Below are 25,707 nucleotides of genomic sequence, written 5' to 3'. Positions count from 1 at the left end.
ATGTGTGCAGCCTCCAGTCTGCAGAACTGAGACCTGTGGCCCCTTCTGGGGGAACCCTGGGCATCTTTGAAACAAGCCAGCGGGGACACTGTTTTTCTGGTCCATTCCTATTTCAATCCCAATCCTGCTGCACTGGGCCATGGAAATATTCAGTGGGAGAGGAGCTCTGGCCCCATGTGCTTAGAAAGTTTTCCTCCAAGAAATTATATTAACCCTCCAGAGAGGCCAGCAAGGTCATGGGGACTGATTGCCCAGTTGAAATGGCAATGGGTCCTCCTGTGATGGGCACCAGCCCGGAAGACCATGCAACCGTTTGCCGAAGAGAACTCCTTTGGGAATGAGAATCCCCTAATTCCTATTTCCATGCCCAGATTCCATGGAAACCTTGGCCTCTGGGGGTGGGGAAAGGGAAGCAGGTGGGTGAAGTTTACGGGACCAAAGAGCAGGTGGGGGAGGCCTGGACAAACTTCAAGGAACTTATCTAAGTGTCTTTCCTTTGCCGTGGAGAAAAATGACTTGAAACGCCTCTGGAGAAGAGTGTGGCTAATTGGCATGTAAGTTGGGGGTTAAAGAGCGGAAGGAAGAATCTGATTGTTTTTTTAAGTTACTGAGAAAGTGAGAATGTCACTTTGGGCCGAGAGAAATCATTTTTTTCTGGGGTGTGTCTTTCTACTACAGACCATAGTGGGCCGCTGAGACTCGCAAAAAAAAGATTTCTTTTAATCCACCTTCCTTTTTGCAAGCAGCAGTAGAAGGGCCTTTAAATCAAATGCAATCAGCGAAATTGTCTCTTGCGCTCATTCCCCGCTTCACTCCCTGGAACTTGATGGATTCTGGATATGACTTAAGTCTTTTTCCAAATCCAAGACTTGGGGAATTTTGTTAACAGTGCAATAAAATAACTTCATAGTGTTACAGGAGAAACATTAAAGAAATTGTGTGTGTGCTGCTCTCTTTCCTTAAAAAAAAAAAAAATACAGACAATGTTTCTTTAAAAGACTCCATCTGCAAATCCCATTAGTTGCCTACTCGGGTTTTGGTTGGAGGGGATCGTGTGTGTGTGCTGGTTAACCCCTCCCTCTCCTCTCTCACATTTCACTTCAGAAATCTGTCACTCTCTCCCCTACCGAGGGATTTAAAAGTGTGTCTCAGCAGCCCTGGACCAGCTCTGTGCAGGCATTTGCTGCGGGCTCCAAGACAAGCACTCTTCAGCTGGTACGTCTGGGCTGGACAGTGAAAACGTCTAGTGTCATCGGAGACAAATACACGTACAGGGGACCCCACTAGGCAGGTTGGTGTGTCGGAGGGGGGGACCAGGAAGCCAGGAACGAAGTCCAACATAGGTGCGGGCACACGTATGTGTGGCCAGACACATGTGTGCGTAACTGTAAGGAACAACGTTAGCTTTGGCTTTTGTTTTGGTTCCTGGGGTGAATTTTCTGTTGAACCTTTTTCCCTCCTGTTAAAAAAAATTTTTGTTTTTTGCATTTTTAACACTTTGAATATAAAAAGTGTAAGACTCCAGCCTTTGAAAGGACTGAGGCGTGCATCAGACAGCAGATGGATCCAGTGGCCAGCAGCTGCATGAGGGGCCCCCATCCCCCGGCCCCGGTCTGGGGCTGCCTTCGAAACCCTCACTCAGAAGGCAGTGGGGCCTCAGGCCTCCCCCACTACCCGCCAACCCCGTTCTCCTTCCACCAGAAACCAGACTTCCCAGGGACAGCAACAGCAGCGTACCCTGACTTCTCAGCCTCCTGCCTAGCAGCCACCCCACACAGCCTGCCCCGGGAGGAGCGCGGCTTCACTGAGCAGCACCCCGCCTTCCCACAACCTCCCGACTGGCACTTTCCTGTCTCAGAGGCCCGGCATAGGCTCAACCCGGGCCCAGCAGGGGGCTCCAAGGAGATGGGGGCCAGCAGCCCAGGCCTGGTGGACACCACGGGAGGCCCAGGCGAGGACTACGAGGTCCTTGGGAGCACTGCCAATGGGACGGAGAAGAAGTCAACCAGGCGGAAAAAGGAGAGTTCGGGTAAGTGCCTGAGGAACAGCTGACCGTTCCTTTGCTGTGTGACCTTGAGGAGGTTGCTTGCCCTCTCTGAGCCTCGGTATCCTGACCATGAATGCAGAACAATACGATCTAATCTACCCAAAGGCAGGAGACTTAGAACAGTTACCTTTGGGGTTGCTTCTACTCAGAGTTCTAAGATTCTCTGGTGACGGGGGCTATGTCTGTGTCCTCAGCTCTCCTGGGCCTTGGGAAGGATGTGCCGGCAAGAGAACGAAACAGGATCCACAAAGATTTGAAGGACATGTGGGACAGAGCCTCTGGGTACAGGCTGGCAAAGGCTGGAGAGGGGCTTTCCTGAACCAGGCTGCCTCTGGGTCACGCTTCTCCCCACCATGCTCCAGTCAGCTCCAAATGGTCCCAGAGCCCCAGGGCTTGCTCCCCAGGGGATTCAGCTGAGACCAAGGCTCGGAGGGCGAGGACCAAGGCTGGGACCCCGGGCAGTCAAGTAGAACCAGGACTCCGTGTCTCCAGGAGTCTAGAGGGAGAGAAGCAGACATAGCGCAGGGACGCAAGAGGCAGGCAGTAAGAATTGGGGCAGACTGCCCATGAGGTATCGCCCTCTGCAGCTGGGCTGTGCCCAGGCCAAGGGGCAGCTCAGCATGCTAAGGTCTGGGTGACCCCCCCAAAAGGCCACTCCTCTGAGGAGCCCTCCTGAGGGATCGCCAGTCTTGGAGAAAGTCGGGGAGGCAGGCAGCAAAGGGTAAGCACTGGACCCCAGAGTGCAGGTAAAGCCCTGCTCGGCGCTGGAGCAGCAGAGGCCAGATGATGGAGCTGACCTGCTTGTTCAGGTCCCAGCTAAAGTCCATCTCCTCCTGGTTGGGAGGACCTGTTGTTTCCTCATTTCCCCGTGGGACTGCCCCGCCCCCCCCAGCCTCTCTCACTGCCCATTCACCTTTTGTCTGGTTTCCTGTCCCCACCTTGCCCGGAACAAGACAGTGCCCTTGCCTCCTGCCCCCACTGCCCCACTACGTCCTCCTGACGGCCGCCCTTGGGGCACATCTGTCTGTCTGAACCTACAGAAGACCTTTCATGGGGCTAACAAGGGGCAGGCAGCAAATGAGAGGACCGACTAACCAACGAGAACACTCTCTGCTTTGCTTTACGAAGCACTTTCAAAGTAGCAGATTTCCCGAGCATCTTTTTTTTTTGCCAAGCATTGGCAGAGGTCCTGGGACTGCAGGGATGAATAAGGTGGTCTCACCCCCAAAGAGTTCAGACTGAGAGGGAGGAGAAGCCAGCAGATACCTTTCCGGCAGTGGATGTGCTGTGATCTAGGGGGTTCGAGGTGCTGCAGGAAACATACAATAAGTCTTTTGAGTCCCACAAGTTTTCGAGTTTGGTACAGCAGGTCTTGTCAGTGACTTGATTCTTTACACGTGGAAAAGGAGAGACTGAAAAGTCTGAGGGGATCTCTGCTAGCATGGAGTCAAAACAGAGCGACCCACTCATCTCGACGTACCCAGGACTTTTCTGGTTTTAGCATTGAAAGTCCAGTGTCCCCGGGACAGTTGGTCACCCTAGAAGAAAGCTCAAACCCCAGACTTCAGACCCCGAATCCCACACCCTTCAGTAGATTTCAAGCAGAATCCTCATTTTGAAATATCTGGTCTCCGTGCTTGAAGAAGCCCCTCATTGTGCTCACAGTGGATGATAAAAACCACAGCCTTCCCGGCTACTAAATAGAAGGGCCCTTTAAATCCCCAGCCAGTCGAACCCTGAACTATTCCTAAGCCTGGATGGAGATTTGCAGAGAATGGGGCACTTTCTGCTTCTCCTCTCCAATGAGCTGTCAGCCACTTGGCTCTGCGCCTAGTTGAAGAGCTCTCCCCTCCTTGGCGCCTGCCACTGTGGCTCCTCCATCTCTGCCCACATCCACCTTGGCTGCATCCAGCCACTTTCCAGGGACCTGTGAGCCAAGAGCATTGGGAAGGCATGGGCAAAGCCAAGGGCTGGGCTTAGGCAAAAGCTCATTCCATGTTTCAGCAAGACCCAAATGCACCATCTTTCCTTTTGGCGAGTGGCCCATGGATGGCGCTGCTCACTTGCCAAGCAGCTGGCCACCCCAGAGCACCCTCTTCATAGGGTCAGCCTCTGGTGGGGGGAGTTTCCCACCCAGGAGGGAGCCTGGGCTCTCCCTCGAGGTCCCCTCAGAAGCAGCAGCAGGAGTAGCAGTCGCACAGGACAGGGCACAGCCAGCTGACTCTCATTCATTCTCTGGGGTTCCAGACCCTCTCTGGTCAGCATGGAAACCTTTTTTGCACGGCTGCTTGCATCTTCCTTCAGAATTTAACTGAAGGGGAAGGAGGCAGGAAAGATCAGTGTTGTAAGAGCCTAAAGAAAAGGGAAAGCGATGGACAAGGCTCACAGCCAACTCCAGGAGTCTGGAGTTCAGTTCACAAGAGACAAACCCACGAAGACCCCCGCCCCACCCTACCAATCCTGAACCACTGGTTGCATTCTCTATTTTCAATTTTGACATTCTGCTCATTGTGGATTTTTGTATTAATTTTGATTTTTTAAACCTTTGCGTTAAAATATTCTTTCTCTTGATTACTGAGGTTTTTGGCACCCCTTGCATTTTGCATTCATCGTGTCTCACGCACCTCACCCTGGCCCCTGCTAAGCCGTCTCTGGAAGGTTAACCAGCATTGCCCAGGAGTGTGTTTTCCATCGTGCTTCACAATCAGGCAGTCAGGTTGCAGGGTCGGCACTGCCACTTTTGGCTGCTTGACTCTGGGAAAGGTCTTAAATTCTTGGAGCCTCTGTTTCCCCAGCTGTAAAATGGGACTATAACAATATCACTCTCCATATGGAGTCACTGTGAAGGTTAAATTCTGTGATCTGTGAGATTAACACTGTGTCTGGCACATGAGTTCGATAAATAGCAGCTATGAATGGTCTTAGGCCCATACTTCCAGAACCAGTCTTCAGAACATAGAATCTGATAAATAGCCCTACGTTATGGGCGACAGTGGAATTGAATATTTCAAATACGCTGTCTCAGAAATTCCTGAGTCTGGGGTATAAGATGTGGGAATTTCTCGCAATCGTCGTTGGTCCTGAAATCCAGTTGCCATTCATTAGGAGCCTGGAGCTCAGAGATCTGCCAGAGAGGCTGGGGTAGGGGGTGAGTCACGCCTGGTAAATGTGTCCCACACTGGCTGGCCTGGCCAGGCGGGCCCGGTAACAGAAAGTTACTGAAAGTTTGTTTCAAAAGGAACGTTCTCTGCTCTCTCCTCTTCTTCCTCTGCCAGTCCCAGCTGCTCCCCCATCACTCCCCATTACTGGAAGTGGAGCTGATTTGCTCAGGGAAATGGTCAGGAAAGCAGGGGTCCTCGGCTCCTACCCTGAGACTTTCTGTTGGTTCACAGCACAAAACTGATTTAGGAGACAGCTGTGATAGTAACTCATCCCAACGGCTCCCGCCCTGGGGCCAGGGGGTGTTAAAGACCCCTGCTGGCAAGGACAGCTGCAAGGCCACTCTTGTTTGCCCCCAATCTGTCGTTGCTACCGTGGTCGTCTTTAATTTATGGGAATGAAGGATTTCGCGGTGATTTCCTGACGGGGTTCAAGGGAAGGTCGCGCGTGATCAGCCCGGCTACAGGTGAATCTGATCGCCCGCCTGGGAGAGTCGCGGTGCCCCGGATCAGCTCAGCGCCGCTCGCCGACACTCACTCTGCCTTCATCAGACTCGCTTTGCCCCATCCTCCTGCAGCTCCAACACGCGTGCCTCCCAGGGCTCCTCCTTCCCCGATTTCTCCCCTGCAAGATCTGATGTCCACCTCCCCGTGCCCAGCTTACGCGCACTCTCAATTTCCCCTGAGGTTGAAAAACCCTCCACAGATGACCTCTTTCCCTGCTTATTTCCCGCTACAGGCCACCCCTCCCACCTCCATCTCCACTCACCTTGCCACGAAACCATACCAGTTTACTTGTCTTGCAAAGGCACCCCACTTTTTCTCCCCATGCCCCCGCCCCCCGCATTTGCTCAGTTCTTCGCCTTGCCTCAAAGACCCTTCTCTTCCCGGGCTCTTCTGCCTACTTATTTTAACATCCAGCTTGAAAGCCACCTACTCCAAGGACCCTCCCTTTCTTTCTTTCCTTCCTTCCTTCCTTCCTCCCTTCCTTCCTTCCATCCTTCTTTCCTTTATGACTCCACTTGTACCTAGCATCATTTCAGTGAAAGTTACAGTTTAGAAGTTTCAAACTATAGCATCGCTAGAACCTGTGCTGATTTTATAAATACAGCTTGTAACTTCATAAAGGAGCTCCCCTGAGATTTCTTACCTTTGGACATCTTGCATTTGAAATCTGCTTTTTTAAAAATTGTGGTCAAGAACACATAATGTAAGATTTACCATCATAACCATTTTTGACTGTGCAGTTCGGAAGCATTAACTATATGTACACTGTTGTGCAACAGATCTCTAGAACTTTTTCATCTTATAAAAGGAAAACTCTATATCCGTTGAAAAACAACTCCCCTTTACCCTCTCCCCACGGGCCCTGGCAACCAGCATTCTACCCTCCGGTTTCTAAAAATTTGATTACTCTAGATACCTCATGTAAGTATCTTGTCTTTTTGTGACTGGTTTAGCTCAGCACAATGTCCTCAAGGCTCATCCATGTTGCAGCACATGATAGGATTTCTTTATTTTTTTAAGGCTGAATAATATTCTATTGTATGTGTGTGCACATTTTCTTCATCCATTCATCTGTCATTGGACACTTGGGTTGCTGCCACCTCTTGGCTATTATGAATAATTCTGCAATGAACATGGGTGTGCAAATATCTCTTCGAGATCCTGCTTTGAATTCTTTTGGATATATAACCAGAAGTAGGACTGCTGGATCAGGTGGTAATTCCATTCTTAATTTTTTGAGGAACCTCCATGCTGTTTTCCATAGCAGCTGTACTATTTTACAATCCCACCAACAGTGCACAGAGTTCCAATTTCTCCTTTCTCCATATCCTTGCCAACACTTGTTATTTTCTGGGGTTTTTTTGATAGTAGTCATGCTAGTAGGTATGAGGTGATACTTCATTGTGGTTTTGATTTGTATTTCCCTAATGACTGGTGATGTTGAGCATCTTTTCATATACTTATTGGCCATTTGTATATCTTCTTTGGAGAAATGTCTATTCAAGTCCTCTGTCCAGGTTTAAATTGGACTGTTTGATTTTTGTTGTTGACTTGCAGGAGTTCTTTGTATATTCTGGATATTAATGCCTTATCAGACGTATGGTCCACAAATATTTTCTCCCATTCCTTAGGTTGCCTTTTTATTCTGTTGATTGTTTCCTTTGCTACACAGAAATTTTTAACTTTGACGTAGTTTTGTCTATTTTTGCTTTTGTTGACTATGCTTTTGGTGTCATATCCAAGAAATCATCACCAAATCCAATGTCATGAAGATTTCCCTCCATGTTTTCTTCTAGGAGTTTTCTAGTTTTAGGTCTTACATTTTTATGCCTTTAATGCATTTCGAGTTAATTTTTACATATGGTGTAAGGTAAGGATCCAACTTTATTCGTTTGCCTGTGGAGATCCAGTTTTCCCAGCACCGTTTGTTGAAGACTGTGCCTTCCCCACTGTGTAGCCTTGGCACCTTTGTTGAAGATCATTTGACCATCTACGTGAGGGCTTATTTCTGGGCTCTCTATTCTGTTCCATTGATCTAAGTGTCTGTTTTTGTGCCAGTACCATAATGATTTGATTACTGTATCTTTGTAATATGTTTTGAAATCAGGAAGCCTGAGGCCTCCAGCTTTGTTTTTCTTTCTCAAGATTGTTTTGGCTATTCAGGGTTCCTTGAGATCCCATGTGAATTTTTGGATGATTTTTTTTTCTATTCTTGCAAAGAAATGCCATTGGGATTTTGATAGGGATGGCATTGAATCCGAAGATCACTTTGAGTAGTATGGACATTTTAACAATATTAAGTCTTTCAATCCATGAACACAGGATGTCTTTCCATTTATTTGTGCCTTTAATTTCTTTCAGCAATGTTTTGTAATTTTCATTGTACAAGTCTTTTGCCTCCTTAGTTCAGTTTATTCCTACATATCTTATCCTTTTTGATGCTATTATAAATGGGATTGTTTTCTTAATTTCCCTTTTGGATTGTTCATGTATAGAAACACAAATGATTTGTGCATGCTGATTCTGTAACCTGCAACCTTGCTGAATTTATTTATTAGTTCTAAGAGGCTTTTGTGGAATCTTTAGGGTTTTCCACATACAAGATTATTTCTATAAACAGAGATTACTTTACTTCTTCCTTTCTGATTTAGGTGCCTTTTATTTCTTTTTCTTGGCTGAGTGCTCTGGCTAGGACTTCCAGTATTATATTGAATAGAAATGGTGCGAGTGGGCCTCCTTTCCCTAGTTTCTGATATTAGAGGAAACTATTTCCCTTTTTCACCACTGAGTATGATATTAGCTATGGGCTTTTCATATACGGCCTTTATTATATTGAGATAATTTCCTTCTACTCTTAGTTTGTTGAGTGTCCAAGAATCCTTTCATGACCTCTCTCCCCTCACACATGGAGCATACCTTGTTGACATCTCCATCTTAGAATCAAACCACAGTTGGCCCATATCCAGAGTTCTAGATGCATATAGCTGCCTTTGTCCTTAAAATTGAAGTGTCTAGAGGGCTGGGATGCTATCTGATTCACCTGTGCAGTCTCCCTAGCACCTACTGAAACATGTGTACACAGGAGAAGCTCATTCAATGTCTGGCCAATAGCCTCTAGTGCAGCCTGGCATTCACTCATTCATTTTCTCACTTTCTCTTTGAGAGTGGCTCCACCGCCTGGCATGAGGGTTTTCACCATGCGTAATGTGCTTCTGGAAAATGCATCAGGATTTTTACAGTCTCACTCACAAAAAAGTGTGCAGAGAGCCAGACTTCAGTCATAAAACCAGCCCAGGGTCAGGGTGAGTGCTGGGTCAGAAAGATGTATAATATTCACACGCAGGTTGGACTTGCAGGAATCCGCTACAGGGTACCGGGGTTGCATCCCAAGGACTCCCATGGCTGGAGCTGCTGTGGCTGAGCAACAAAGGGGACCCACCACGGCCAGGCAGTTAGGGAGGCTCACGGCTGGGCAACGAGAGGGCCCAGCTGCCACATGGACAAGTGACTGTGCTCTCCAGTCTAGAGGAAATGGTACCTTTTTCTGATTTGCAGAGCCGTCCCTATGGCCTTGCATCAGCCTTGCCAAGCACCCCTCAATGGCCTTGCTCCCTCTCTCTCCTCAGCGATAAGCACGGATATGGGGAGTTGGGGGCATCTTAGTTTGCTTGGGCCGCCATAACAAATACCACGGACTGGGTAGCTTAAACAACAGACATTTATTTTCCCACAGTTCTGGAGGCTGGAAGTCAAAGATCAAGATGATGGCAGGTTTGGTTTCTGCCGAGGCTTTTCCCTTTGGCTGGTAGACAGCCGCCTTTTTGTCATGTCTTCACGTGGCCTTTCCTCTGTGCGTGCACATCCCTGGTGGCTCTCTGTGTGTCCTAATCTCTTCTTATGAAGACACTAGTCAGATTGGATTAGGGCTCACCCTAACTGCCTCATTTTAATTTAATCCCCTCTTGAAAGACCCTATCTCAAAATACAGTCACATTCAGAAGTACTGGGGGTTAGAATTTCAACATATTAATTGGTGGGGGGACACAGTTCAGCCCATAAACAGAGGGTACAGGGACAAAGTTCTAGCAGTGGGACAAATGCTCCAGTCCTGGGTCTGTTGGCCATTAGCGTTTGTCCATTCAGACAGAGCGTTGCTTCTGGCCACAAGCAGATCTCCGCATTCTTATCTTACTCCCATCAAGAGAGAAGAAAAAAAGTGGAGACTGTTTTACTAATGAATCTCTAAAAAAGCAGGCTGTTGGACAGAGGAAGAAGGAAAGGAGGTAATAACAAAATAAATGGACAACCTCAGTTGAGTGTCGCCTGGGTCACAAACGTGACACCGAGTATCAGGCTGAGTGATCTCAAATCCACACTCACCCCTTTCTGAGGGGCAGGACTCGAGGCCCCTGCAGACCCCTGGGGCCAGCTTCCCCGGTGCCCACTCCACTCACGGAATCAGGGTGCTCTGGCCTCTGGCCAGGATTCCTCTCGCAGTCCCCACCCCCATTCCAGACTCTTCTATGTCATGTTATCCTTGAACTCAGTGGTGGAGAAGCAGTGTGAGCAGTGGGCCCTGGGTCTTGAAGCCTACGCTTCCTTCGGTGACAGCTGAGCGTGACATCTGGAACTGATAAACACAAACAAAGCCCAGCGCTGCTCTCGCCTGCCCCAACCGTCTCAGAAACTTGCTGCTGTTCCAGCCTCTCATTTCCACCGCCCCCGTAACCCCTCCACTTCTCTGCTCCCCTCTTTCACGGTCCCCACACCCCATCTCCTCACCCAGTCCATTCCACTATCCCTCATCACTGCCCATCCTCACCCACCCCCCGCCACCTGGGACTCTCAGCAAAGACGACTCTAGCCCCAGGTATTCCCCTCCCTGAATCCCCCAGTAGCACTGCTGGGCTCCTCAAAGAGGCTGGGAGCCTCACCAGGTCTCTTCAGGCCCCCATGGGAGACAGAAAGGGCCCGGACATTGAGGTGGGTCGGAACCCAGAGGGAAAGTCAAGCCAGTCCCAGGAAGCCAGGGAGGTCTGGATGCAAACGCCCATCTGGTCTTGGGACTGGCTCCATCCAGGTCTTGTCTATTTTCAGGGCTTTCACTCCTCCCTCTGAAGTTGAAAGTATCAAAACTAACGAGCACATTAAAGGTCTGGTCTGTAGCCCAGGAAGCTGTAGACCCCATTTTCAGAGGATCTGCCAAGGGGAGTCCCAGGGAGGCAGACCTGGACCCAGACCCAGACGCCATCCCTGGAGCGAGCACAGCTCCATACTCATCACCCCTGCAGTGCAGTGTGACGTAGCCTGAACTGGTCCCAGGGGACTTCTGGCAAGCCATTTAGTCTCTGGGTCTTAATTTCCTCGTCTGTTCCATGGGCTAATGTGTACCTTACCTACCTCACAGGATAATTAAGAGGACCCAGTAGGAAGCAGCCTAACAGTCAGGAAATAGCTTCCTATAAAGGAAATCTGGGTTCTCAGCCCAATTCTGCTGCTAACTTGCTGTGTGTCTTTAAGCAAGTTTCTTACCTTCTCTAGGCTCACCTGTAAGATATAAAGGCCACATCAGATCATCTCTAAGTCCCCTTCCAGGTCTACTATTCTATGATTCTGTAGTACAGAGGAAAGCCCCAAAGAAGTTTATCTCTGGGGGAAAGAAATCCATTGTCAATTGTCAACTGCAAAGTGCTACCCGAATATGGGGCTTGTGGCTGTCTATCTGGTCCTGGATAGAAATTTATGTTAACTGGCTGTTAGAGTTGGGGAGTAGGAATACAGGACTCCAAAAAGGCACGTTCCCCAAGGTCTATCTGAACCTCCCCGTAGTTCCGATAAAGCTGTCTGCTAACTTTAAGAAGGTCTGCCAAACGTGACAGCTACTTATGAAATAATTTACCTCGGATGGTGTAAAAGCTCATGGTGGAAACCGCAATCACACACACATCCTGTTTGCATTTCTCTGGGTGCTCCGGACCATTCCATCATGGCCCTGCTCCCTCTGAGGGTGTGCAGAGGGTGGGGCGGGGCCGGGGGTCTCCTCCTTAACCACAGAGGCAGCCAGCTGAGCACCGGCCTCCTCCCTCTGCAGTCCTGGAAGAGGCACCTGCTGGCCCTGAGGAAGAATCAGGACCAGGAGGACTGACGTGGATTGTCACGCTGATAGTGCTAGTTACTGCGCCTGGAAGCAATAGAGACACGGATTCAAGTACAAATGTGCAAAAGTAGTGGAGAAGGGAAAACAGTTAAAAGGCCAGACGTTGAAAAGGCATCCCTTTCACACAGCTCTGGAGATGTGGTGCCTTGAGATGCACTGTGTTTTGTCTCCGCCTGTGTCATCTCTCCAGCATCATCTCCAGTAGAACCTCTTCCGGTGGTTCTCCAAAAGGAGCCTCAGCTGTGCGCCAGGCACTGCGCTAAGTGTTAACACACATTACCCATCTCGTTTTACCTTCTCAGAAGCCTTCTGATCACAGGGGGTGAGGCTATTCTGTTTTACAAATGAGGAAACTGAAGCTCAGAGAACTTAAGAGACTTGCCCAAGGTCAGAGAGCCCTTTCTTGGAGCCAGCTAAGGCTCAGGCTCTCCAACAGGTCCTCAGAAATCTCTGCAAACACAACTCCCTTCCACGCAGCTCCAGGCTTGGGGTGCTGTGCATGTCAGAGGGAGAGAGAAATTCCCCAGCATAGCCCTGATCTTTGGGCTGAGGGCCTTGGGAAGGCTGCGGAGGGCCTTGGGACAGAACACACAACACACTGTTCCTTCCTGCTGACTGAAGGGTGTAACCTGGGGCCAAGACAAGAATCTTTGAAACTGGAAGGGACCTCAGATTCCAGGCCGGGGTTTCTCAACAGAAGAGGGAGTAGAGAGAGAAGAGAGTGCCAGGGTGGCGTATTAGAAAAGAACTCTGACAACAGCTCGCCCAGGGAAAGAAGGCCCAGCCCAATCCCATACTTCTACCCGTGGGGAAGCTGAGGCCAGAGAGGGGAGGGAGGCTCCCCAACAAAGGGATCAAACCATCTTGGGGGTAGCATGCATAGGAACTGTGCATGTGATCCAGCAGAATGGACACCCCCTGGCCAGAAACGGTATAAAAGTACTTATTTTTCTTTGTCTTTTCCTATCTTGATGAAAATGTTACCATTTTTTATACTATTGTAGAACAAAGAGAACCATAACTTCCACTTTCGTTTTCATAGCTAACTTGCCATACTTCTGACCCCTTTGTCATTTCTTTCTTTCTTTTTTTTTTTTTTTTTGCGGTACGCGGGCCTCTCACTGTTGTGGCCTCTCGCGTTGCGGAGCACAGGCTCTGGACGCGCAGGCTCAGCAGCTATGGCTCACGGGCCCAGCCGCTCCGCTGCATGTGGGATCTTCCCAGACCGGGGCACGAACCCATGTCCCCTGCATCGGCAGGCGGACCCTCAACCACTGCGCCACCAGGGGAGCCCTGTCATTTCTAACAGTGATCAAAGTTCTTACCCCTCTGGGAAGCTGATGAAGGACAAAGGTTCTTCCAGTGCCAGTTGCCACCCCCTTTAGCGGGTGTTGCCCCGAGGTTCACACAGGGGCTCAGACACTCAATTCCCAGCCCAGGCTCCTTTGTCTTATTTCTTCTTTCCCATCCTGAGGCCCCAGTGCCTAAATCAGGATACTAAGAGGTGAGAGAGGACAGTGGATAGGGAGGGGTTTGGCCTGGTTGACAATGGTCAGCTGCCCCCATAACCAGTCCAAGACCAGCTCCAAAGGTCTCCTCCCTTTATCTCCCTTCTTCTCTCTAGGAAGGATTATGTGCAGAACTGTGTGTGTGTGGTGGGGGGGAGGTATTTGGGGGGTTTCCATAGGGGACCTGTGCACACCTCAGCAGGCCTGGGAGAAGGGGAGGGTGGGTGTGGGCATCAACCCAGGGCCCACAGGAGCCCTGGAGGTGGAGACGAGCAGAGCTGCGATGGTCCAGGTCCCGCTGCCAGCCAGCCGACGCAAGATGGAGAACCTGACGCCAGGGTTGATGGCCAAGGCTCTAGTCAGGTGGATCTGGATTCGAATCTCGGTTCTGCGGCCCAAAAGCTGCCTGGCACACTGGGCAAGTTCCCGGGCCTCTCTGAGGCTGCTTCTGCCTCTATCTACTGAGAAGGATTTAGCAAACGTTTAGCAAGAACCTCCTAAGTGCCAGGTACAGTAGCAAGTGAGAAAAAGCAGTTACATCCCTGGGGAGAGAGCGCTATTAATCAAATTATCACACAAATCCACACGACAAAGCTAAAGGGATAATAATACTACCTACTCCTACGTGTGGTGTATGGGGAGGATTAAAGCAGTGACTGCATCTTAGCACGTGGGAGCCTTTAAGAAACGGTAGCTATTGCCCCAGCCCCTCAGATGGCGTCTCAAGGAATTGAAGAATCGGAAGAATACTTTATATTTATCCAGAGCTTTAGAGTTTTAAAAGCATTTTCCACACACAGCAGCTTGTCCAAGCTTCCCAAAACCTCTGGGAGGTAGATTTCTGGATGAGAAGCCCAGAGAGGTTAAGCGACTTCCCCAGAGGCTCCAGAAAGAAGATCCAGGATTCAAACGTCGGGGCAAGTCCTCTGGGTTTAACACCCCCGCTGCTGCGAAAGGTTAGAGCTGGGAAATACTGAGCTCCAGGACAGGAGCGGATGAGAAATAATCCAGGTTTCCCAGCCTCGCTCTGGGCGCGCAGGCGAGGATGTGCTCCGGAATGGGCGTCCCTCCGCGGCGTGACCGTGACCGCCCCTCCCTCCCGGGCTCCCGCCAGCCAAGGCTGAAGACTCCTGGGGGACCCCAGCCAGGCGGCGCGTCCTTCCCCGCCAGCCCCGGCTCTGCTTCCGGAGGGGTCTGGGCAGACAGCCCGGCAGGAGAACTCGCCCCCTTCCTTCCCGCCCCCGGGCGCGCCCGGCAGGCGGCCCACCCGGATCCGGCACGGGCAGCCGAGCATCGGGGTTGCGGGGACCCCCGGTGGCGGCACCCGGGCGGCGGCCCCTACTCCGCCTCCTCTGCTTCCCGGGGGACGTCGGGAGGGGACGGGCGGCTCCCCCTTCTATCCGGCTCCCGGAGGCGTGGCGCGGGGGCGGAGGACGCGCAGACAGAAATGCAAGGGGGACTGCGTGGAAGGCGCTAGAAAGAACCGGCGGGCTGACGTTCCCATCGGGAACGTGGGGTGGACGAGGGGGCTCCACATCCCCGTCCCGCTCGGCAATCTGGCCCCTTGGCCGGGCTCCCTGTATGTACAAGGGCAATGAAGGGAAAGACTTCTAACTTTTAAGAGCGCTGCAGTAAAACGTGCTTCCGGGAGCCCTTCCCGGGCCACGTGGCACGCGTTGGTAGTTCATTGTGTAGGTGTGTCGGTCTCCTTCCTGTGTGCTTCTCCATCCACCACCACCCCTTCCCCTGTTCAGATCACGATACAGTCCTTTCTGGGTGCACGGTACTTTACAGTTTGTAAAGCCTTCCTACATATATTTCATTGGAACACTGTGTGAGTCAAACCGCCTGAGTTGGATTCCTGTCCCCACCACTCACTGGCCAGACGAACTGGATGAACTTGGACAACTTGCTTCACTTCTCTGTGCTTAGTTTTCTGGTCTATAAAATGGGTCTCATCCTAGAACTCGCCAGGCTGAATTACTGTGAGGTTTAAGTGGCTGATGCATGTGAGGTGCTTGATTCCTGTACCCGTTACCAGCTATGGTTGAGCCCCTGCCCTGTCGAACTCAGAGCCTCCTTCGTAAATGAACTTTCCAGACCTGGCCCCTCCTGGTGTCAGAGCGTTGGGGGGGGAGCGGGAGAAACTTAAGGCAGCACTTCTCAATTTACACGTGCACACACCTCCCCTGGGAATCTGGCTGAAATGCGGACTCTGATTCGGTAGGTCTGAGGATGGAGTGAGGTGGAGATCCTGCAAGTCTGACAGCTCCCTGGCCACACTACTGCTGCCACCGGGCACCCTCTGAGTAGCCAGGTCTTAGAGCAGAGGTTTGTAACCATGACCATGTGTCAGACTCATCGAAGGCTTGTTAAAACAGATCACTGGGAAAAACAAAAAACAAAAAAACAGATCGCTGGGCCCCACTCCCGTAGTTTCTGATTCAGCAGGTGTGCGGTGAGGCCCAAGGATCTGCATCTCTAACAAGTTCCTAGGTGATGTTTCTGTCGTTGAGGACAGAGAACCTCAGTTTTAGAGCATCCTGCCCCACAAACTTACAGCCACTGCTAATGTCAAGCTGTGGGTAGGTGGGGACTGAGGTGGGGTGGAGATCATTAAACAGCCAAGGGCAGTTTCTTGTGCTTTGGGAATTAAAAACAGTTGTGGGGGAGGTGTGCCTGAGGTTGATATCCAAAAATCTTTCCAGTTCTCTGGGGGTGAGGACGCTAGAATGAATGATAAAGGGACACCGTGGGTTCTTTCTCAGCATCCTTTCAAAATAAGAGCAACAGGGGAACGCTGCCCCGCTGCCTGAGGACAAAAAGAAAGGGAACCAAGGCCCTTGCGGCTCACTTCCTCCTGTTTGGGGCCCTCTCTCCCCAGACAACCAGGAGAACCGAGGGAAGCCGGAGGGCAGCAGCAAGGCCCGCAAGGAGCGGACGGCCTTCACCAAGGAGCAGCTGCGGGAGCTTGAGGCCGAGTTTGCTCATCACAACTACCTGACCCGGCTCCGGAGATACGAGATAGCCGTAAACCTGGACCTCTCCGAGCGGCAGGTGCCCCTCCTCTTCTGGCCATCCCTTCTTTCTTGTGCTCTGTCATACCCCTCTCTTCCCCCGCTTCTCCCAGAACCTTCTTCGTCTTCTCCCTCTGCCCCAGTCCAGTGGTCCTCAACTCTGGCTGTACCTGACAATCACCTGCGGAGATTCTAATAACACCAGTGCCTGGGCTCCACCCCCTAGAGATTGTTTTCATTGGTCTGAGGTGAAGTCCAGGCATCAGAATTCATCGAAGGTCCCCGAGGTGATTCTCACATGCAACCAGGGTTGAAACCTCTGATCTGGTTATCCCTAGACTTGAGTGTGCAGTGGAATCATCCAGGCCCTGTTTAAAATGCAGCTTCTGGAGCTCCACAGAGCGATTTTCCAGTAATAATGAGTGGGACCAGGAATCTGCATTTCTAGTAAGTTCTCCACGTGATTTGGATTTGCAGCTGGTTCCTGGACACACTCTGAGAAAAGCTTCCTAGCCCTTTGTTTTGGGCTTTCTCTCAGAGCATTCCATCCATACCCGTGCTCTGACATGGAATAAAATATTATTATTATTATTATTATTGATTGCAGCTTTCAGTTGAGAAAGCATCTGCCAAAATGTTGGATTTAGAATCAGAGGACTTAGATTCAGATCCCGCCTCTACCCTTTCGTAGCCCTGAGACCTCTGGGACATGTCTTCTCCTAACCTCTCTTGGTCTCCATCTGTAAGGCAGTGTCATAACCCCACCCTGCAGGTTTACCTGCAGGTAAATGCTGAAGCTCAGATGAGAAAATGTCCAGACCAGAGCTATCTAAGCTGAAAAGTGCTTTATAAATGTGCCTAAGGGTGAGGTTGGTGATCCTGTGTTCCCAGATGCTTGGGTAATAGAAGCTACAGGGAGAGGGTGTTGGCACAGGAGGGGAGGGGCTTGTGAAAGGGGGTGGGGCCTGTGTGACTTTTAGAACTGGTTCTTCTGTCAGGCTTTCTTTATCTGGAGACATAAGACAAGCCTCTGGGCTGATTGGTGGGCCTTCCCTTTCAATTCCTGGAGCCTTTGGAGGCGTGGGGAGGGGCAAGCAGAATTTCGAGCTGGGGGGTCCCCAGAGCTGCACCCCAGGTAGCTTCAGCATCAATATGAGGAGATGGTCACACCTGCCGTGAAGCGACCAGGCTCCTCTGCTTCCTTCATCAGGTCAAAGTGTGGTTCCAGAACCGAAGGATGAAGTGGAAGCGCGTGAAGGGGGGTCAGCCCATCTCCCCACATGGGCAGGACCCCGAGGATGGGGACTCTGCCGCCTCTCCAAGTTCAGAGTGAAATTCTCCAGGGAGAAAAAAAAGACTGAGGACTGAGCCCCATACCAACTACCCCCACCCCAATCCTACCTTCACCTTCTCCCACCCACCCAGGGCAGCCTCTCCACATCTCGCAGTGACTCTTGGATAGGAAGCTGCCCAGGGTTCCCGGGAGCCTTGAAGTTTCCCAGAAAGCTCTGTCCAGCATTGCTCTATCTTAGCAGCCCCTTCCCCAGGGCCTTTGCTTCTCACATTTCTCATGGAGTCAGTCATACGGCAGCCAGAATGGACCCTAGTGAATCCCGGGGATAGCTCCAGGGACACTGTTTCTCGGAGTCTCAGCTGCCACTCATGAACACAGATGCCCCCAAAGAAAGGAAAGGAGACACACACACCCTAGACCACCCTTCCTTTCTGGGCTCTATATCTGAGGCTTTGGGAGACCTCAAAGGTCCCAAAACCCGAGGGGAAATCAATGTGAGGAAGTTGAGGTCAGAAACTTAGCTGCTACAAATCAGAAGCCATCCCTGGATCCAAATTTGCTGGTGAAATGGGCAAGTTCATGATCACTAGCTAGAAGCAGACAGTCAGCACAGCCTGGTGTAGGTCTCTGTGGTCCCCACACAGGCCTTTCACGCTGGCTTGACTGGGTTAGGAGCATGGACCCAGGACAGCACCTGCTTCTTCAAAATCAATTCAGGGATACACGCAGGACTGTTGAGCAGGACCCCCAGAACACCGGAACAGCTATTCCTTTTAAATCTATAATTTCTGGATTGAAAACCTATCCAGATGCTCACATTATTGGGGTGAGGGCTGGAGAGGTTCCCCTATACTCTACGAATGAAGTGATTGCTTCATGAAGCGATCATGAAGCGATTGAGGTAAAGGCTGCTGGGTGAGGACCTAGAAATGTGGAACCCTGTTAAGAAAGTTTCTCCAGCTGCAATGTCCTGTGCTTTCAAAGAACTCTGACCGCAAATAAGGACCAAAAAAAGTCCCCCTATCTCCATGGGATGCATCTGAGGCCATCCAGTGTGTTCCACAAATGTTGTTATGACTGGAAGAGCTGCCACGTTTATGTGTGTGGACTGCCCAGATGCCCTGGGACTGTTGGCCAAACAACCTGGGGTGACTGACGCCTTGAGAGAGACCCCCTGCCTGCCTCAGTGCTCTGTCCCCCAACACCACCTGGTGTTGCAGAGGGAGGTCAGTAAGAGTTTGGAGCTCTTGTATGTAGATGTAATCATTCACGTGTAAAAAAAAAAAAAAAAAACTCACCTCCCCATCCCCGAAAGGACAGACGCTGTGGAAAATGATTGCCAAATGGCTGGTTAGAGCGTGTGTAATTTTTTCTAAAGCATACTTCATCTATTTTCTTTAGATTACATCAAGTTAACTGTGTAAGGTCAATTCACTTAGTAAGAAAACTCTTCGAGAAATAAAATCAATAAGAAAAAGCCAGGCTCCTCGCAGAGCTTTTTCCTGGCAGAGCTAAGAACCACAGCTCTGTGCGCAGTCCTCTGCTGCTCATGTGATGATTGGCCAGACAAGGTCTAGAAGCAACGAAGAAATGGAAGAAATCCTCTGGACCAAGGTATCCCTTGGTTCCTCCAAAGGTGGTGGTGCAAATGTAATTGATGTAAAAGAAAAAAGCATCTTGTCTTCCTTGCAACTGTATAGTCTGCATTTCCCATTGAAAAATTTTAGCTTTCAGTTTCTCTAACCCATGGCTTATCAAATAGACAATGTTCCGTAAACAAAAGATGAACTCTTTTGTTAATAAAGGAATCTTGACCACAAACTAACCAACCCTAATTTTTAAATTCAAAGTTTGAAGATTTTTGTTTTTCAGGGTACAACAATATACACCAACGGTAATAAAAAAAAATGACATAAGAAAAAATGTCCTCAATTCTGTGTCTTTTTAATGAAAAGAGATTTGTCTCACCAAGATGTCAGCCGTGGACAAAAGAGGACTGGCTAGAGAGGAGGGGAGGGAGGGACCTCGGAGAAGAGACCTGGCCAGGATTTGGCATTGAGGCAGTCTGGGCCTGGTGTTGGCGGTGACCAGAAATGATATCATCAGGAGCTGGCAGAGGAAAGCAGACCCACCAAAATCAAGGTGCCAAAGGGAAGGTTCAGGTTCAAAGCCAAGCAGAGCAGACATCCTCAGGCACTCCAACACTCCCTCCTAACTCAATTCCTGTGGCTTCGGAGGACATCAACTTCTCTTGGTTTTCTTGTGTGTCTAGAATGTTCCTTCTCTGTCTTCCAAGCAGACTTAATCTCCCTTTCGCAATGCTTTTGCCCCCACTGGTGGTTCCCAAGTTTTCCACTTTCTGCCCACCACCCTCTTCTCCTCTTCTTGCCCTCCCCAGACAATCCCATCCACCTACATTTATCAAGTGTTTACTCTGTGTCGGACACTGTTCTAAGCGCTTTACATGGACGAACTAAGTTACTTCCCTTAACAGTCCTAAGAGGCAGTACTGCTATTCCTGTCTTACAGATAAGCTAAGCAAAACAGAGAGAAGGTGAGTAAATCCCCAAGGTTTTATAGCCCATTAGTGGTTGTCATAGGTCATATGGTTGGGCCCAACGATTTTCTTTTCTCCCCACTAGATGAATACTGCTCGCTGACCGTTGTCATATGCTGTACCTCCGGTGGGAGGAGTGTATGTCCCCACCTGGCTGACTTCAGACTTGCCCATGTGACCTGCTTCGGCCAATAGAATGTGAGCAAATGCACCGAGTGCCCTGTCTATGCAGAAGTTTTAGGGTCATCTCATGGCTCTGCCATCGCTCTTTTCCTTCTGCACGAGGCTGGGCTGAGACGGGGGTTCCACCATTACCCTGGGTTCCAGAATGAGAAAGACATGGAGCAAAGCCAAAGCTAGCTCCCAATTTTCTTCTATGTCAGTGAGGATATAACAGTTCACCGTTGTAAGCCACCGGGATTTGGGGGTCATTTGTCACTGCTGCACCACTTTGTGGAAACTGACCACTCCAGTGATGACACTGGGATTTGCATCCCAGCACGCTGGTACCAGACCAACATTCCCCTACCCCTGATGTGGGAGCTTAAAGTTTCATACTCTGCTGCCTACTGCCCTTTGCCACCTAAACGGCTACAGGCACGTCAAACTCAAAATATCTGAAGGGGAATCCTCCATTCCCCAGCTTAGGCTAGCTCTTCCGCCTGCATTCTGAATCATCTATTTTAGTTGGCGACACCACAACCTACCCGTTCACTCATGCTAGAAACCTCATTCACTCATGCTAGAAACCTCACTCACTCATACTAGAAACCTGGGACACATCCTTGATACTACCTAGCTGCTTTGCAGAACCAATCGGTTACCTGGTCCTGTTCATTTCACTTAACTCGTAGGTATCTCTCACACCCACGCATGCTTTGTCTTCGAACCACCATTGCCTTTGCTCAGGCTGTCAACATCTCACAGTTGAATTAGAACCTCTAATAGCTCTCAAAGTCCATCCCCTACAGCAATCACACACACACAAATTCAACCTTGTCACCCCTGATTTAAAACCTATCAATGGCTTCCTATCACCTACAAAATCAAGTTCGAAACCCTTTATATGCCTCCAGGTTCCCCATGCTCTGGCCCTTGCCTAACTCTACAACCTCGTTACACCACCCCCTGCCAAAAAACCCAGCAATACCAAGCCACTGGCCCTTCCATATACAGATACCATGTGATTTCTTACCTACATTCCCTTGCTCATTCCCTTCTGTTTGGAAAGATCTCCCAGACCTGGACCCGCCCCCCAAGCACTTAGGCATTCTGCTGGCACTTAAAGGGACGACTTGAAAGGCACACAGAGGAAGTTTTAGTGGGTCAGTGTGGCCCAGTTTTCAACAGGAGGCCGATGCCTGACATCAGGCAGCAACATTATCCACTTTCTAAAGTCAATAGAAGAAAATCTCTTTCAATATGAGAATTTTAATTTCTCCAATAATAGTTAATAAATCCATGGAGGAGAGTCTGATAATGAAATTAAAGGTGCACGCACACATCAGTCAAGTTTTCTGGTTTCTTTTGAAGAGTCCCTGACTCTTCCCACTCTTCAGTGTTGGCATTTGACTGAACAGTGCTAGGTGGACAGTAGCTGGGAGCAACTGCTCCTCAAGCTGGTAAAAATCTTCTGCTTTTTCTCGGGTGCAAAGCTGTGCGAGGGAAGCAAGCCCACTCACTGGCGACTCCCTGATGGGAACCAGTGACTGTGACCAGAGATGGTGGCTTGGTAGGAATCCAAACAGCCAAGAATTCTCCGACAGTAACTTTTCAGTAATGGGTTTCTCCATCCTTCAGAGAGCGTTGAGGACAAGCAAGTATGTAGCTGCCCTTTGGAGAGAGGGAGAGAGAGGAAAGTAAGACGAAGTATGCAGAGAATCCATTTCCAAATGAAAGGGCCTGGAAGGACTCAGGGCTTCAGAAGTCTACCCCTTTGCCTGGGCCAAACCCTGTGGTGGATGCATTTCTAACAGCTCTTCTATTCAAAAAGGAGAACAGTGTCAGGCAGGAATCCACTCTTTCCTGTCTGGACCCCCAAAGTGTCACAGCGCCAATAACCAAGAAAACCCATGGTGGATGGCTTTCTTTCCTTCCATTGAGTAGAAATGTTTTCCACTGAGAGCTATATATTCTTCAGCCAAGTAGAAGGGCCTGTGCCAGGTAATCCCATACAACTACCAACATAGCAATTGCAAGTGGTGTCCTCTCTTAGCCACCATAGCATTAGGCTCTCACCACGTTCCTTCTCTCACTGGTTGTGCCTTCTCAGTCCCATTTGCTACAAACCATGAATAAACCTTCAAAAAGTATCGCATATCCATGCCCTTCTCTGATGCCACCATCAACCCTGGCCACTACTATCCTTTGATCTTTGTCTTCTCACCTTATGTGTGTTCCTTTATGGCTGTTACCACAATTTATAGTTCTTTTATTTGTTGTTTGCTTATTCATTTGTGGTCTGTGTTCCAAGCTGGAGGGAAGAAAATGAATTATGGTTCTCTGACCATTTTATTCCCAGCTACTAGCATGATGCCTGGAATATAATAAATGTTCAATAGGTAGTTATTGCATGGATGGATGGATGCAAGGATGGATGGATAGATGGGTGGATGGACAGATGGATAGATGTATGTATGTATGTACGGATGGATGGATGGATGGACAGATGGATAGTGGATGGATGATGGATGGAGAGATAGATGGATGGCCAGATGGATGGATGGATGGGGGAATTGTTAAATTAGTGGTGTCAATTGGCTTCTCAGCTCACAATTGCCCATTGCTGGCCACACAGACCACATAGGGGAATCTCTGGCCAAGATGCTGGTTAAACTGGCTGGCTTGATGCAGTCCAGGCCTTTACTGCCCACCAAGTTTGGCAGGCCATGCCCTTGCCAAAAAAGAGGGCATTGGACACCCACCCTGTTTCTGTGGCTCAGGGAAACTGTCTCTGATTCTAGCCACAGGACCAAACCAAGATTCTCTGTCACTCCCCACCTCACAGCCCTGAGCCCTGAGGTCTAAAACAGCCGCTTCCTTTGACCTGCAGTGGACAAAAAATTAGTGTCCAGGGTCGACCACTGACAACAGCAAGACTCAGAGGTAAACCTGATAAAAGCTTTGTGAGATCCTCATTCAAGCCTCTGAGGGTGACGCTTAATAGCTCGAAGGTGACATCAGGGTCAGTACTAATATGCGACTGAACAGAAAGAGACATGACCTAACTCGTCTCTCACCATGGGTCTGGCTGCGAGAGCTTCTCTTTCTTTATTAATATCCTAATTGGAGCTGCTGGCTCAGGACTCCACCCTGTCCCCAGGGCTAGGGCCCACGGCTGGGCTGAACTCCAGCGTTACTGGGAAGGGCACAGGCTTAGCCAGGTCTGAGAGCCCCTGTGAAGGGCGTCTACTATCCAGCCTGTGCTCATCTTGGCCAGAGCCCGATGCTTGGTTTTCTCTCCGATCCAGCAGATTTACCATACTTTGAGAAAATCCAGTTGGACAATTTTAAATCTCTAAAGAATTCTTGATGGTACCAAAGAAAAAATGGCTGCAGCCTTTCCCAGCACCTGTAAAGATGGTTTTGTTTGTGTTTTTTAAAAGGATTTAAAACCAGTTTTCCAGGAACACAAATCCTTTCTAAGGCACCCAGCACACCTGACTAGGGAGCTGCAGGTCTGTGTCTGAGCTGGCCGGCCGCCTGTGTGGTGGGACCAGGCTTTCTTCGGGTCGTTTTCTTCTAATATGCTCTGCATTGCAGGAGGAGAAATCCCTTATTCCTTATAACCTTCCTTCCCCCACCTCCACCTCCCCCCCCAACACACACACACACACACACACACACACACACACACACACACCATGTTCTAGACAGAGTTTTCTTCTCCTTCTACAGGGAGGCTGCAGTGTAGCAACAACAAAAGCACAGAGCAAGAAGGAGGCCTGGGTTTTAGGATCTGCTGTCCTACTGATTTGCTGTGTGACTTTAAGCAAGCCACTTATGCTCTCTGGGCCAATTTCCAGGTGCGAAAAAAAAAAGCAACCTTATACCTTGCTCTGCTTTGAGTATAAAAGATACGCAGACACCCTGGGCAGAATGTTTTCAAAGCACCAAGCTGTCCAGATAAGAAGCACTGCTGTGGGCAGTAGGGGATAGTGATCAAGGTCAAGTGTTTTCAGGATGCTGGGGCTAGATCTGCTTCTGATACGTTAGCCCAGAACAGAACCCCTGCCCACTGCCACACTGTGGCCTCACACCACAGCCCCCAAGAGAACCCCCTATGATAGCGATTCAGTTATGAAAGCTTCCTTACCCCTATACCGCCCCCAACACATACCCTCCACGGGAGGCATCTCTCAGACCTTGACCCAGTAACCTGGCACCTGGGGTGGAGCAGCCTCTTCAGAGGTGTCCCTGGAGGGAATTAGGAAATGGATGCCCAGGCCCCTGCTAAACGGTGTTCCCCTGGGAAGTTTTGCGATGGCTCTCGGCCCCATAAGTCCTCTCCCGCCAGCCCTCTCTCCCTTCCTTCTGTCTTCCTTGGCACTGCCCCCCAGGACCCCACTTTCCCTCCCCAGAATGTCCAACCCATGGAAACTCTACAGCAGGAAAAACCAGACACAACTGCCTCTTCCCAGCAGCCTGCCTGGCCTTCTCCCCTCCATAAAGGAGACCAAGGGCTAAGGGCTTTTCTTATGGGAGAGGGTGGGAGGGCTCCTGTCCCCTTAAAATGCCTTTTCGTCCTCAGTCACCACCTCTTCAATGGTTTCCTCACCCATCTTGTCCCTGAAAGGCCTGAGGAGAAGCTTCTCCAGAGCCCTGGGGCGCCTGGGAGGACTGGCGGGAGGGTGGGAGTGCTGCGGACGCTGAGGTCTACGAGGCTGGGGGACCCTTCAGCCAGGACCAGGCTCTTTCTGCTCAAGAATCCGTGGCCCTTCTGTGGGCTGCAGCTCAGGACGTGGCGCCTTCGTCCCCCAGATCCCCTCTGAGCGTGCCCCCCGTCGGATCTCTGTGGAGCAGATGCCAGGGGTGTGGAGGCAGACACAATGGCCCTCTTTGTGGAGGGATCTGAGCCGGCAGGCAGGGGAGGAAATCAGACAGCGCTCCTGACAGCGGGCTCTGTCTGGGGTGTCTGTGAAATATGGGCCAGAGGGGCTCCTTCCCGAGACCAGTTCAAGGCTGCCGAACACCCCCAAGCCCGCTTTCGGCAAGGCCACTGCCTGTTTGGAGAGAAATGATATACGACACCCAGCTTCCTTCCCTCCTCCCCTGAGGGGCTTAAGGGAGCTCACAGTCTCTCCTGGGAGGTGTGGATGGACATGCATGTGTGTACACACACGTGCACGGGTGTGTGTATACGTGTGTGTGCGGCTGCGTAAGTGTGCATTGTGTGTATGTTTTCTCTGTGTGTGCGTGTATGTGTCTGCTCATTCCATGGCCAGAGGAGAGAGTTCAAAATG

At 50.2% G+C, this 25,707-nt stretch overlaps 1 protein-coding gene across 1 annotated transcript; it reads left to right on the top strand.

The window, feature by feature from the left end:
- The first annotated feature begins 975 nt into the window (after positions 1-975).
- Positions 976-24,107, top strand: MEOX1 (mesenchyme homeobox 1). The gene is made up of 3 exons (XM_022565206.2): positions 976-2,029; positions 16,262-16,434; positions 17,605-24,107. The coding sequence occupies exons 1-3, from the start codon at positions 1,561-1,563 to the stop codon at positions 17,725-17,727; spliced, it is 765 nt and encodes a 254-aa protein (XP_022420914.1). The 5' UTR covers positions 976-1,560; the 3' UTR covers positions 17,728-24,107.
- Positions 24,108-25,707: the final 1,600 nt, after the last annotated feature.

This window comes from Delphinapterus leucas, chromosome 19, assembly GCF_059928025.1.
Source record: "Delphinapterus leucas isolate spDelLeu-1000000601 "Yukka" chromosome 19, BTC_Dleu_Yukka2, whole genome shotgun sequence".
Classification (NCBI taxonomy): Eukaryota; Metazoa; Chordata; class Mammalia; order Artiodactyla; family Monodontidae; genus Delphinapterus; species Delphinapterus leucas.
Note: the sequence above shows the minus strand (reverse complement) of the source record. Positions and strands in the feature narration are given on the sequence as shown.

Excerpts from the sequence above, each read along its gene's own strand:
- MEOX1 (XM_022565206.2), top strand. The coding sequence starts at position 1,561 with ATGGATCCAGTGGCCAGCAGCTGCATGAGGGGCCCCCATCCCCCGGCC. Across the intron at positions 2,030-16,261 it reads GCGGAAAAAGGAGAGTTCGG|ACAACCAGGAGAACCGAGGG; the intron begins GTAAGTGCCTGA and ends CTCTCTCCCCAG. Across the intron at positions 16,435-17,604 it reads TGGACCTCTCCGAGCGGCAG|GTCAAAGTGTGGTTCCAGAA; the intron begins GTGCCCCTCCTC and ends TTCCTTCATCAG.